This window comes from Lepisma saccharinum, chromosome 4 (genome assembly GCF_977018435.1).
Source record: "Lepisma saccharinum chromosome 4, izLepSacc3.1, whole genome shotgun sequence".
Classification (NCBI taxonomy): Eukaryota; Metazoa; Arthropoda; class Insecta; order Zygentoma; family Lepismatidae; genus Lepisma; species Lepisma saccharinum.
Window position 1 is genome coordinate 107,506,921 of NC_139232.1, and position 13,909 is coordinate 107,520,829.

The window sequence follows — 13,909 nt, forward strand, 5'->3', positions numbered from 1 at the left end:
TGTGAGCAGCTCTCACGTAGAATATTAGCCTGGCGTAGCCAGGCTTTGGGGGCTGAAGGCGCATCCACCTCAAAGCCCAAAAGAGGAGTGCTTACTACCCTTTAATCAATTTCCCCAAAGAGTATTTATATATGTGTATAATGTTTCGAGCAAAAAATACAAATGATCACTAACAAAATATTTGACTGTGTAAATAACCTCCTCCAACAAATACTCCTGTCTGTGCTACTGCGATGAAGCAAGAGAAAATATTTCTAATTTCCTCTTCCAGTTATTGATCAGAGATTCAGACCATTCTGATTTAGTTTCGAGAAACTACTACACTGAAATATAGCCTATGTCGATGACAAAAAATTGGAAGGCAGGGTATTTACGATAAAAGTCAATTTGATTTATACTGGGTCGAGGGTGGGGGTCTCGATATATTTTTTTTTCACTAAGGGGCCCCAATATTATACTTGCAGGGGGCCCCAGAGAACTGCGCTACGCCATTGTCTACAGGATAAAAAAATATGCATCTTATCATTTTAGTACTGAATAATTAAATTGTTATCTACTTATATTAATCATAATTTGTCAAACTCCAGCATAGTCAAATGTTTAGCCCTTTTGTCCTTGGTGAGAGCTCCAAAATTGAAATGAGGTCAATTGGGGAGCTACTTGAAAACAACTAAACTACATCCCAGGAGTTTGTGAAGCAACGCTGCAGTTAACGTTACAGAAGGGGAGAAAGTGAGTGGGCAGAATGAAGAAGTATGCACTGCTGCAAATGTCTGGCAGCTGCAGCAACATTCTACCCTCCATGCAATCCCTTTCCTTCTTATGCCTTCATTGATCATGTCACTACTTGAATAGAAAACATGCTTACGAAAACAAAAGAAGCGATGGAACTCAATATGCTGACCACACGTCTCCAAGTGGAAATAAAAGTTTAGCAGGCCTTGATCCTCAAAGGGCTCTTGCACCGTCGAGGTTTAGTTTTAGTTCAACATTATAATGATTTGTCATTATGAATCACATAGTGATTGTGGTCTGTGGACCTAAGGAGAGGGAGGAGGAGGATCCGCAGAGGATTGAAGAAATGTTACAAACGTTTATACTTGTTGAGAATTATTGAAGAAAATAGACTGAATTTTTAAATACACATGTTTAAAAGTTAAATGTGTACCATAACTTGCTATTTATTTCTTAACTATTTCTATTAGAGACTGTTTATAATATAACACTTCTTAATGCAAAATCCATATTTTCAAGTCTCCAATAGGCCACCAGAAATTTATAACTATTCTAATAAAGTATGATAATTGAAATACATTGTAATGTATAATTGTAATAAAATACACATGATGAGCAACTTTGGAAAAATATAACTTTCAATATTAGGTTGTCCTGGAAGTCCACAATAACAAAATATATTTGAAGGGGGTTTGTGGTGAATGTATTTGAATGATTACATTTAGACAAACTGTAGAGATCTACTGTGGGATTTTGTCTGCACTGAGATTCCGAATCCCTAGACTTAGATGGTGGATAACTTATCTACTCACTGAGAGTCTTATTTTTGCTGATCTTTCATTTTGCAAATCAGACAACCACAAATAACCGAATATAAAGTCTGCTTTATTATCTCTAACTGAAGTCTGGACATGTGCACTATTTAGTTCTTATAACTGACTTTCCTTCATCTTCCAGGATGGGTGATGCAAATGGCCTGCTTCCTTTACATCCATAGACATTGGGAGCAAGATCAGAAGCTCCTGGCAAGAGTGCTGGATTATTTCCGGGACATCGACCACACCTGCCAGGTAATGATTCTTGTAACAGTAGATTAGCAGATGCAAAGAAACCATATACACTTGCCAATCTTCAATGACCTTAAATTTTCTTCATGAATGGAGTATTTTTTTCCAGTGGATGTATATTTTGGCTTTATTTACATCTACTTTTACCTCTCTAGATTAATTACAGTGTGGAAGATACTTTCAGGAACTCTGTTAATAGATTACAACTAATGTACTGGCCAGGAGAACTGATTTGATAGATCGAGAATCGCCCTCAAACAGCTATGATGTAAACTTAGACATTTGCTTTAGTGTGCTGTAAATCCATACTCCAATCATACAAATATGTAGACAAAAATTGAGGTGGAATATTTTACATATTTTGAATCATATCCTCAAAGGGATGATGATGATGATAATAATATTATAGCAAACATTGTTGTTCCTCTACAGTAGCCTATTGTTGACGTACAGTAGCTGTACAGTAGGTCTACAATTGGGTTTCTATCTTCACAGTAGAATATAGTTCAAAACAGAAGAATTTGTACACTGTAAGTAGTAATATACTTTCCAATTGAAAACAATTGATTCCAATTGGATACAATTCAGCAATTGGAATTCCAATTTGTTTCGGTTGAGATTCAGATTGAATCCAATTCATTCCAATACCTATATTGGGCATCCAACCAAATCCAGTTCATTCCAGTTGAAACCAATTCAAACCAATTTGAACTAACGGGCATTTCCAGCTGGGGCGAGGAAGAAGAGGAGGATGAACAACAACAACAACAGCAACCACCACTACTACTGCTACTACTATTATTATTATATTCTTTAAGAAAGACCCAGGAATAGTTCTGAGATGGTAGAAACAAGCCCTGGAGTTCAACAACTTATAACTCTGCTCTAAATTTTTATTTTTGAGATTTTGGACTTCTTGTTTCATAAATTCAATATTCCTAATATTTCCTATGTTTGCATATGCTCTTTCTACATGCTACATTTAGCTTATACTTACATTACAATATGTTGTGGATGATCCTTTTTGATTCTGTAATGAACCTGAAGCCATTTTCTCTTTTCAGATTCTTATATTCCCTGAAGGCACAGACTTAACACCACAAAGCAAAAAGAGGAGCAATGATTATGCAGCTAGCAAACACCTGGAGCGTTATGAACATGTCCTTCATCCGAAAACCACAGGATTTGTTTTTCTAACACAGAGAATGCGTCAAAGTAAGTTATGAGTTTAAAGGATGCTTTACATTAAAACAACATGTTAAAATAGTGTCTGGGACCATGGAGTTTAATGGGTGAAAAGTTCAGATCGAAGTGCGGAAGGGGGCGGTATGGAGGCGTCAGAACCTGCTTTCTTGGATGGGAAAATTGAATTAATTTCATCCATTTTCATATTATTGATTGTTCTTTCCAGATATTATTAGAATGATTAAATCAAGAAGACTTATATAGGCAGGCCATGTGGCACAAATGGGAGAGCAAAGAAGAGTTTACAGGATTCTTGTTGAGAAATCTGATGGTAAGAGACCACTAGGAAGGCCAAGACGGAGACAGAGAGATAACGTTGAGATGGACCTAAAGGAAATCGGTAGGGATGGAAAAGAGTGGATAGATCTTGCTCAGGATAGGGCCAGATGGAAGGTCTGTGTTGCTGCAGCCATAAACCTTCGGGTTTAAGAAATCTAGAGAGTTAGTTAACTTTCAGCACTGAGCCCCCCTACCTCCATGTTCCATTTAACATAAGATTCATTTTCTTCCATAAATCACATGTTTGCTTTTACTTGCCTTGATATTGGACATTTCATTTGTTGTTAAAGATACAATGGATGCTACCAGTGACAGTGATTAGGTGCCAACATTGAGGGGGAAAGGAGCAAGGAAAGTTTACTTTCTCTTGATAGACAAGGCTTAGCATTAAGAGGCCATAGTGTGGGGGAAAAATAGTGAGGTGTCAGCTATCACTGGATGCTACAACATAATAATACATGCTGAAGGTTGACATCTGCACAGGAATTCCATCCATGTGTCAATTAGTAATGATAAAGTCAATACAGTAAGGTTCAAGTAGATGACATGTTTGAATCCTTTGCACTCTTATATTTCTAGATAAACAGTTGGATGCAATATACGATATAACAGTTGGCTATCCACGAACATTACCACAGAATGAGATGGATATATTGAGGGGAAACATACCCGAAGAAGTTCATTTCCACATCAAAAGGTAAATATACGTATATGTGTGCAATGTAAAGAAAGAGCAAGTGAGTGAGCGAGTGTGTGTGTGTGTATTGGATCAAATTATTTATTATGAACACAAAGATTTCCTCATATTTGCTTGTTTGTAATTTTTGAAAGTCTTGCAATGGAAACATTGCTGGATGTTATGATATTATTATCCAAGTAACCAGAACCATTGGGCCAACTAGGTTGGGTTTATGTTGGTTGTTAAATTGAAGTTGGTCTTATGTTCTGGCAACATTTTTTGCCAACTCTTGTCCAACCATGGAAAAGCGAGTCAAAATAAATTTTAACAACCTTCTTCTGTTAAGACCACATTCAAGAGTACGCTGTTAAGTTCTAGTAAGTAAAATAAATAACATGTGACACTGTTTCTTTCTGAACCTTTAAGTCACAGCATACATTGAAAATAAAATATATTTTGTTAATGAAAGTAGAAGTTATTCGTAACTTCGAGTCACTCGCCAGTCCATTTTTAGATGCCATGGATGAAATATATTTCTGTGTTGGGAATTGCTTGTGGTTTGTCCGTTTAGCTGTAGCAGAAAAAGGACATTCTTACAAGTATTGTTGTGGAAGTGATTTCCTATATATATAAAATAAACAATGCTACATGCAGACTAAATTTCCTGAAATGTGTGATAGTAAGTAAACTCTCTTGAAAGTTTTTGTGCCACTTGAACAAACCTTGAAAAGAGTGATGGCCATCCACTGTTTGGTTACTTGGGAAGTTATATTAAGTTTCTAATTGCATAAACCAATCTGTCCAAATGCAGCTACTACTAATAGCAGTTTTATTAAATACATTTACAGACATGCTGTTTCGACGCTGCCTGACACAGATGTCGAACTTCAGCATTGGCTGTCCGAACTTTGGAGTGACAAGGAAGAAATTCTCCACCAGTTCTATTCGGCTGGTCGATTCGTGCACGTGCTATCCTCAGACACCCTTGTGGACTTACCAACGCCACCAAATAATGCTTTGTACTTGGCGCTCATTTCATGGACAATACTTACAGTGGCAGGCTTGTACGGCCTGGCCACTTCGTTAACAATGCAAATATGGATTGCAATACATTCATTGATTTTTATTGTTCTTTCGTTTTGCTCAGAGGGAATACACCACGTTGAGATTCATCTGCGAGAAATGATTTCCATAAATGCCAAAAGGAAACAAATATGACAGGAGAAATGTCAAAGTTGGCACCATAAATCCACAATAAGAATAAATATTGACAAGCTAGGAAAAAACCAAAATTTATATATTTGCATGTTGAAGAAAATATTTTGGTTTTAAATGTTAAATAATTATAGATTATTTTAAAAACAGTACTTCCTTAGACTAGTAAGTACCTACATATATGTATATTTGAATATAAATATTTTTCAATTTTACTAATAGTGTGTCACCCATTAAGTATTGCTTTAATTACATTTTATATTGGTTTCAGGGCATTATTAGGAACATTACCTTTTGCAAGACATAATTAAAGGGGAATTAAGAGGTGACTGTTCAGTAATAAAAAAATCTTCTCAATACTAAACTAATTTAGAAATTGATTTTGTTTTATTTGAACATCAAAATTAATGTTCTAAAATAAAATAGAATACATGTTGAGTGTAATAATATTTTAATGTTTTATTCAAGCCAAAGAATTTAGTGTGCAAATTTATTCAACTAGCAATTATTTTCCTTGAAGAATGTTTCACCACAAACCAATTAAATATATACAAAAGGAGAGCAGTATCTTCTTAAAACATTAGTACTTAATGTGCCCACATAAATAATAATCACTTCTATTTGTATATCTTTGCTGCCTTGGACTGGTGTTAATGAGAAATCACTCTTGATGGATACCACTAATCACAATATTTGTTCTGCAGACATTACTGGGAAAGACACAAGGAGACAGAGCATTACTTCCTGGGTGATACTTAAATTTTATGTTTCTGTTACTTAATTATTGTTATAGTGGACATAATATTAACACTGTTAAAGAGTCCTGCATGTAAATTCTTAAATTCCAAACTGAAAAATCACGGGAAAATTCACAATATTAAAAATTTCTCTACATTCATTCCATTACTTTCTTTCTTTTTCAAAAATGGACAATTTATTAGGTTCTGTTTGATTTATGAGTTTCTAGTCATGTACAAAATTATGGATCAAAACATTATTTATTACCTAGAATAAATAATCTATGTATTATATAAACATAAATTTCTATTTTTTCATTCTTCAACTGATGTTCAACTCAATATTACAAAATTGAGAATTATACCAGATATTACAATATTCCATTGTATTGAATTTCTTGTTTCTGAAAGAAAAAAGAATGCCACACTATATACTGATATACTGTTTCATAAAATGATAATGATTTGAGGATTACATAGAGGGATTCTTAACATTCTACATTATAGTCAGGTTTTCTTTAAAACGTTCCACACAAAATCAAGTGTCTGTAATTGTTGCTAAATGTTCAAACATACTTGTATGACTTTTGTTTTGTATTAGAATTAATGTAAAAAGTACTTATAATACAGTGTTCTTCCACAAACAAATAATCTGTTGATGTTCACACCCTATATCTTAAACTTTGATGAATATCTATATACCTATTCAGTGTAATTTAAAATCTTTGTACCCAACTGAAAAAAAATATACTATAATGCATGAAATTTATTATTTTCTTACAATAATGACAAAAATGTGATATTCATGGCCTACCTGAAGAAAAAAAAGGGATTGGAGGTTATATATGCTAATAGGAAAATTTGAATTTGTAATTCTATACCTACTATATGTGCGGATGTGTGTGTTTTCTACATGCTTGTATACTACCGTATGATTGAACTTTCCATCAATGTTCTGCAAGTCTCAACTATATTCATGTACAAATGTCCTCATAACGTTAAATCAAAAATTTTGCAAACAATGAGTGAAAAAACTTGTATATTTGCTTATGTTAGCCTGCAAGAATGTTTTGTATGTTCTTCACATATGATTGCAGTTTCGGTGGATTCTTTCTAATAATTTTTACGTGTATTTTGAATTTTGTAATGTATTGCCACTTCATAGACATATTTTTGTATAGTTGGTACTAATTCAACTAATTTGGAAAACTTGTGGCATGTGTTTATCTATTTTGAGCAACACATTTTATGAATACCTATCACAGTAGAAAACCTATCATACGTGTTTCACCACAAGCACATTGCACAGTGGTTCAGATCCCACTTTAAACTGTAGGTCCAGTCCCGATTAGCCTATCTGTGCATAAAGTGGACTTAAAACAGCAATTCAAGAGTTTTTCACAGCAAAAACATTATCATCCTAGAGAGAAGATAATAAATATCCAACATTATATGAAGTAAGTGACTGTGAAACGCTTAGTAGATCAAAGTAGCAACTAAATATGCATAGAAACTAAAATCGCCCATAAAAGATAGTTTTCCGTCAATGTATCTTAAAACAATTGTTCAAGTGCTGTATTCTTTTATATTTATTTTTATTAGAGTTCTGTTTAGTTATATGAATGTACTCAATTTGATTCTTGAAGATACAAAGTTAACTTTATCATGTGGGTCACTGTAAAAACAACATAAATGCTACATATATTAATGATTGTAAGAGTAAGCTACAGCATGATTCCTTTTGTGGAAATGTTAATTGTATAAACCATTTTCAGCTCTGTGGTGGGGAACTTGATTCTCGAACGCTGGTGTCGAATTATTATTTGTTACACACAGTGCAGTAGAGAAACAAAAGCCACCAGATTCTCCAATACCATTGTGATTGTTTAAAAATGTAATAAATACAGGTGCAAAATGAGTCAAGCAAAATTAAGATATAAAATAATATTTGTATCGTGTCTTAGTACTTTTAAGGCAAGGGAGATATTTGATACCTTCCTTCCCACAGGATACAATGAGTTTGTAGCTTTATAAAACTGGCACCTAAAAAATAATTCCCACATATATTTGTTGTTAGTAATGCATTTACATGGGTTTCTTTAGCTGATAGAAAAACGAAGTTGTCATAAAAAAATAAAATTTCATGTCGTTTGTCATTAACACCATAAACATTTAAAATATCCAAACCTGTATAGGTTTTTCATCAAAGATGGACAGGATTAAATGTGCATGGGTTAAAACACAGTTAAAAGTTAAGGATACACGTACTAATGACAGAGATCATCATCATCTCCTTCCCATATGTTCGTGAAGAGACAGGATGAAGAAGCTTCCATGATCTCCGGTCATCAAGTATTTTTATCCGTAACTTTTAACCTTTAAGCTTTAACCTACACTCGTTTAAACCTCTCCCCTCCCTGAAGTACTTAGATGGGTTTGAAAATTTGAAAAAATCGAGGTACATGTCTAGACAATAGTATTAAACATTTTAAAACTGTGTTGTATTTACATAGTTTTGAATCTTAAAGTTTCTACAGTATAATGGAGTAATTATTCAACTAATTAGTTATAATTACAGGAGTTATATATTAGTTTTAGTAATAAGTTATTGTCCTCAGTAAATTTAAGTTCTTTCTCCTTGTTACAGTGGAAAACCCTGTGTTCTGTCTGGTACATTTTTTTAAATATAAACTATTTACGTTACCCATAACTCCATCCTCAAAGTAGAAAGTTCTTGTGCTGAGAGTTACATCTTTAAACTGTACTGGAAATTTAGCATTGTTAGGGAATCATTTGAAACACAACCCAAAATTCTTATGGCCTGTACCCTTTTCTGGAAGACAACACAAATAACGGTACTGTTTTTTAGTAAATGGTATAAATAGTAACAATTTTAGCGTATATTTCAATTTTTCTGTACCATTGCTAAATTTCTCCTCATTGTACCAAGCTCTTAACAAATTTATAAGAAGAAATAATGATGCAATAAAGATGGGCACATACGCAGGTAGAAATCTTTCAGTCTAACCTCCAATTTATTACGTTCCACTCGTTATATATCCAATATGCACCTTTTTCTTCTTGAAAGATGACTAGAAAATAGGTTTTCACTTCTCTTTCGCAGTATGTTCACCAATTTATTTATTCCTAGTTCAACCATAGCTTTCCATCCATGAGGCTAAATGTATCATAATTCTATTTGTCGTGTATATGCTTCATGAACACAATTTGTATTCTCTATTACTTTGAAAATTAAAAACTCGTCCTCTTTTTGACTATAATATTAAGCAATATAATATTTATAGAATATCAGAATATGTTGTTATATAATCAAGTCTAGCTCCAGCGAATTTGTTAACAATAGAAATATGGAGGATTATTTCATCAAAAACTCAATATGCTGACCAAGACAGAATTTATTTTATTATAAAACATAAAACTAAATGTTACGTTTCAACCTTCTAGCAAGGTCTTCTTCAGACTCTGTACCAAATATAATTAGTTATACTGTATACCTATCCCATAAATTGACATTAAAAATAGAAAGATTTTGCATATTTAGAAATAAAAATTCATCAATTCATATACATATAAAATTAGCTTATTAGCATTCCTTGTTGTACTAATTGTTAATTGTGGTTTAGTTATTTGTGATTCTAATATAAGCTTCACTTGTTTTGAATATATTAAGGAAAATTTGTTATTAGTTACTATTGTTATTAATTGAACATACTATGTCACAAAGTGAAAAAAAAGAAGTAATGCTGTACTATAACAGTGTCACAAATATTGAATTTGTGGTTCCCAAGCTAATCATAGCAATAAAATATGAAAAAATAGAGACCGTGTGGTCACTGCTTATCCACACTGTACATGATAATTGTATCATTGCTTCTAAGTTCATTTATCTGTAAGATACTGCTCATGGAATGTGTATATATATCTATATGAAACTAACTTTATAAAATGTCGACTGTGTTTGTTTAGAATGGTTGTATACGGTTAGACAATTTGAGGGTAGTTTTTGCAAAAAAAAATAATAATAATAATAATAATAATATTCAACAACAAATTACATATTCAAATTATCTTCACACAGTCTCTAGCTGATTGTAGAGCACAAATACAACTGCAAGAGGTCAGTGCTGGACGAGATGATGTCAGCAATTCACCATGAACCAAGTGAAGGAACTGAACGCTTAGGATGTTCACTTATTCTCTGGCTGCTAATGTAAAACAACCACAGATGTTATGAAAACAATCACACTTTACCAGAAAGGGTATCCACTCATTTTGGCGAAAATAATGCAAGGACTCAATTTCACTGTTTTGATAAAAACAATATTGGGATATTTCTTGCTTACATCAACGGCAGCTGGTGGCTCTGAATTTGGCGATGAGCTAGTAGGAAAAAATGGATAATAGTTCAAATTAGATCAATAGTTATTAGAAACCACATTTCGTAATAAGTATGTGTAACTATTGATCTAATTTCTCCATTATCCGATTTTAGTCCACTAGCCCTACATCTGATTCAGAGCCACTAGCTGCCGCTGGTTTACATTCATTTGACTTTGACAGCCACATAGAAACATTTGAAACAATCCATTATATGTATTAAGTCCCTAACATTACATAAAGGAAAATGATTAAAAAAACATTAGGGCACAGCTGATATCCATACTGACACTCGTACAGTTTCCCACCAATAACAATTTTTAAAATTTTAACAATTAAAAGTTGTTCAAATTATTGTGTAAGACTCAAACTCCAATTATAAGCATCAATACAACAGAGATTTGTTGCAAAATAAGAATAAAATAATTCAAGAATTACAACAGAATATTAAAATAGTTAGGTAATCGCAAAATCGATTCTTCTCTGTAATACTGGTGCAAAATATTGGCATCATCTCAGCCCTACAAATTATCAATTGCAACTGATATGTGCTCAATATACAGTGTGGGGTAGAAACAACTTGACAATTGAAATTTGGTGCCATACCGACATCTTTGTAGGTGGCATGGTGAAACACTTATCCTTAGGTATAGTGGAACCACAAGCAAAGAAACCTGTGCAGACCCGCGGCTTCCGTGCACCGTACTTCCATGTGGAGGGGAGGGGCAGAGTAAGGCATGCTTTCTTATGGCCCGAGCTGAACGGAAGAAGGGAAAGCTGCGCGGACACTTTTCGGAGAAGGTTTTCTTCCTTGTGGTCACTCTATAGATTGGTTTAAAGCCTTCAGTCATCATGCAGCGTTGGTCAGAAGAGCATCAAGCATTTGCTGTGGAATGTTCTTTAGAAACAATGACTTTATTACTGTCTTTTTCAAGTACATTTTGACCTGGAAGGAGTGGAGACCAGGAGGTCTCTCTTGCTGACAACGGATGCAGTAGTTCTGAATTGTGTAACACAATATTGTTTGGCATGTTGGAACCTTTCACTCCTTCTGATATCAAAATATTGTCGAAAAACATGCTGCGTTATAATAGCGGAGTAACTGTTTCTAAAGAACGTTCCACAGCACATACTTGACACTCTTCCGACCTGTGCTGCATGACAACTGAAGGCTTTAAACCACTCTACCTAGGGATGTGTGTTTCATCATGCCACCTACCAAGATGTCGGTATGGTTTTTGATTGATTTGGTGTTTTAAGTCCACTTTATGCACAGTAAGGCTACTCGCGACTGGACCTACAGTTTTAAAGTGGGATCCGAAGCACTTGTGCCTCCACCTGGTATTGAACCTGGGACCCTTTGATTACAAGGTGACGACTCTACCACTGCACCATCAGGGAGGTCTGATGTCGGTATGACACCAAATTTCAATCGTCTAATTGTTTCTGCCCCATCCTGTATAATAATTTGATTATAAATTATTTCCAAATGACATCCATTACTGTAACACGTAAAATCAACAATGTATTTAGTTTTACATCCTCCGACATCTTCTAATGTGATAACAGGATGAAAAGTACTATCCGAGATATACAAGTCTGCTTTTGCAAATTATCTATTTGCAAAAACAATCCTCAATTAGTAATTGTTTCATATTCGTCTATTCAGATTAAATTTTAGGAGCAGTAGTTTTAGCTCTCTAACTGGTCTATCGTGCCTCATATTTCAATGTGACATGTACTGTAACTTCCAGGCAATTGCCAAACTGAAGTTCATGTGAATTCATGTGCCAAATTATCTACGAGATCATATATGTACATAGCATATATATGTATAATAGAGATTTTGATATAGTGTATGATAGATCTGTGTGAAAGTTGTTTTACCTAAAACACAATTTTTCCAAGTGTAAAATATTATTGTGCAATTGTAAATATAAATGTGCAATTAAGAGTGTGTTAGAATTCAAACTGGAAAACTTCATGTGTGTGTAATGTGTGTTAATAATACCAGATTAATGGTTCAATATAAATTTAAAAGGCATGTATTTTAAAATGTTCTTATCTATTGTGCATTCAGCAAAAATAAAACACAACACAATGATAGTAAGGTTGGAGAACAAAAAAATATTTTTATTCTTTAAATTAAATTTCATATCAGGATACATATGGACAGAAACATGATGACAAAGAAATAATATTAACATTGAGCTAATATCAATGCAGGTAAATGCTCTTCCGTTGCAGTATGCTATGGGATGGAAAATCGGCTTTCATGATTACATGACAAGGAACCAGTTATTAGCCCCGACTTAGTTGCTTTTATGACATGTGGCACCAGTGCATTTTTGCTTTTACTTTCATGTACACAGGTATAGCAAGTTATAGCAGTTGGATGGTTCCAAATAAACATTACTTTCAAAGTTGCATTTCATTCACAGACAATAAAAAGAAAATAATATATACAGGTAAATGGATGGGTGTGTTTCACGTACTTGAAGCATATTAGTTAGTATCAGAACTTTTCTAACCTCACTACCATGGTGATGTTTAATTTTTATTCATTGGATGTATTTAAAAAATAAGAAATGTGTGTTCCAGTACTCGCCATTTCAGTTGTGTAAAATGTTGTACATAACACTTAAAAGGTTTACAATATAATTGTTATGTTTTAGTGCAATTACTGTAAAGTGTTGTAATTACATGTTCAAACGGGAGGACACAGAATCTCATAATTAATGTGAACTGTACCATACTTTTAGATATTTCCAGTCATTCCAATAATGTCATTTATATAATTTTTTCAGAGACAAATCTACAAAAAATGAAAAATTAACTGTAAGGCAAAAATGTTGACTTAATATGAAATATAACTAAAGATATGAGGGAGGAATGCATGATTTCCAAATAAAGAAAGAAAAGTATTTCAATACACGAGATTTTGCTCTCATGACCAATGTTTCTGTATAATATTCCAAATCATTTCTGTCCATGAATTTTGCTTACCCATGTAATTTTAGAAATCTGAATTAATGTATTTTTCTTGGTAAAATTAAATATCTTTCATGAAATCTGTGTAATGATATGTTATGATTGACACTACAATGTTAAATCCAGTGTATATTTTTCATACTATTATATCTTTTTTTAAAGTCTTAAAAATCAGACATGCACCTGAATTTTTTGGAGGCTTCCAGTTTTCAACAACAGTGTTGTTTACACAGCAGAAACATATTTAAACTCTTTTGTTACATTAAAAAGACAGGGTTAAAACAAATACTAAGAAAGAAAAGGAAGAACAAGTGCTTTGTCAGTCGATTGGCAGCCATGCGGCAGACAACCTGTTCCTTCATCCTTTCTGTTTAGAACATTTTAACAGTGATGTTTTAAGGTAGTCCCTTCTTAACACAACTGGTGTTATCAAAAATTTTAAGACTAAGTCCCATCAATCCCTCCCCCCTCCAATATCCCCCAGCCACATCACAAATCTGAGATTATTATTGTCTCCAACAAGCAGATAATTGTGTAATTGTTATCTCTGGTACTACTACAAC

The 13,909-nt window shown here is 33.5% G+C and overlaps 1 protein-coding gene across 1 annotated transcript in view; it reads left to right on the top strand.

Moving 5' to 3' along the window:
- The window catches only part of LOC145986724 (lysocardiolipin acyltransferase 1-like), a 34,145-nt gene extending 20,324 nt beyond the window's left edge, over positions 1-13,821 (top strand). The window contains exons 3-6 of the mRNA XM_083121057.1: positions 1,693-1,805; positions 2,867-3,017; positions 3,906-4,023; positions 4,854-13,821. Of these exons, the coding sequence (XP_082977183.1) occupies positions 1,693-1,805; positions 2,867-3,017; positions 3,906-4,023; positions 4,854-5,223 (752 nt within the window). The 3' untranslated portion in view covers positions 5,224-13,821. The remainder of the gene's footprint in view (positions 1-1,692; positions 1,806-2,866; positions 3,018-3,905; positions 4,024-4,853) is intronic.
- Positions 13,822-13,909: the final 88 nt, after the last annotated feature.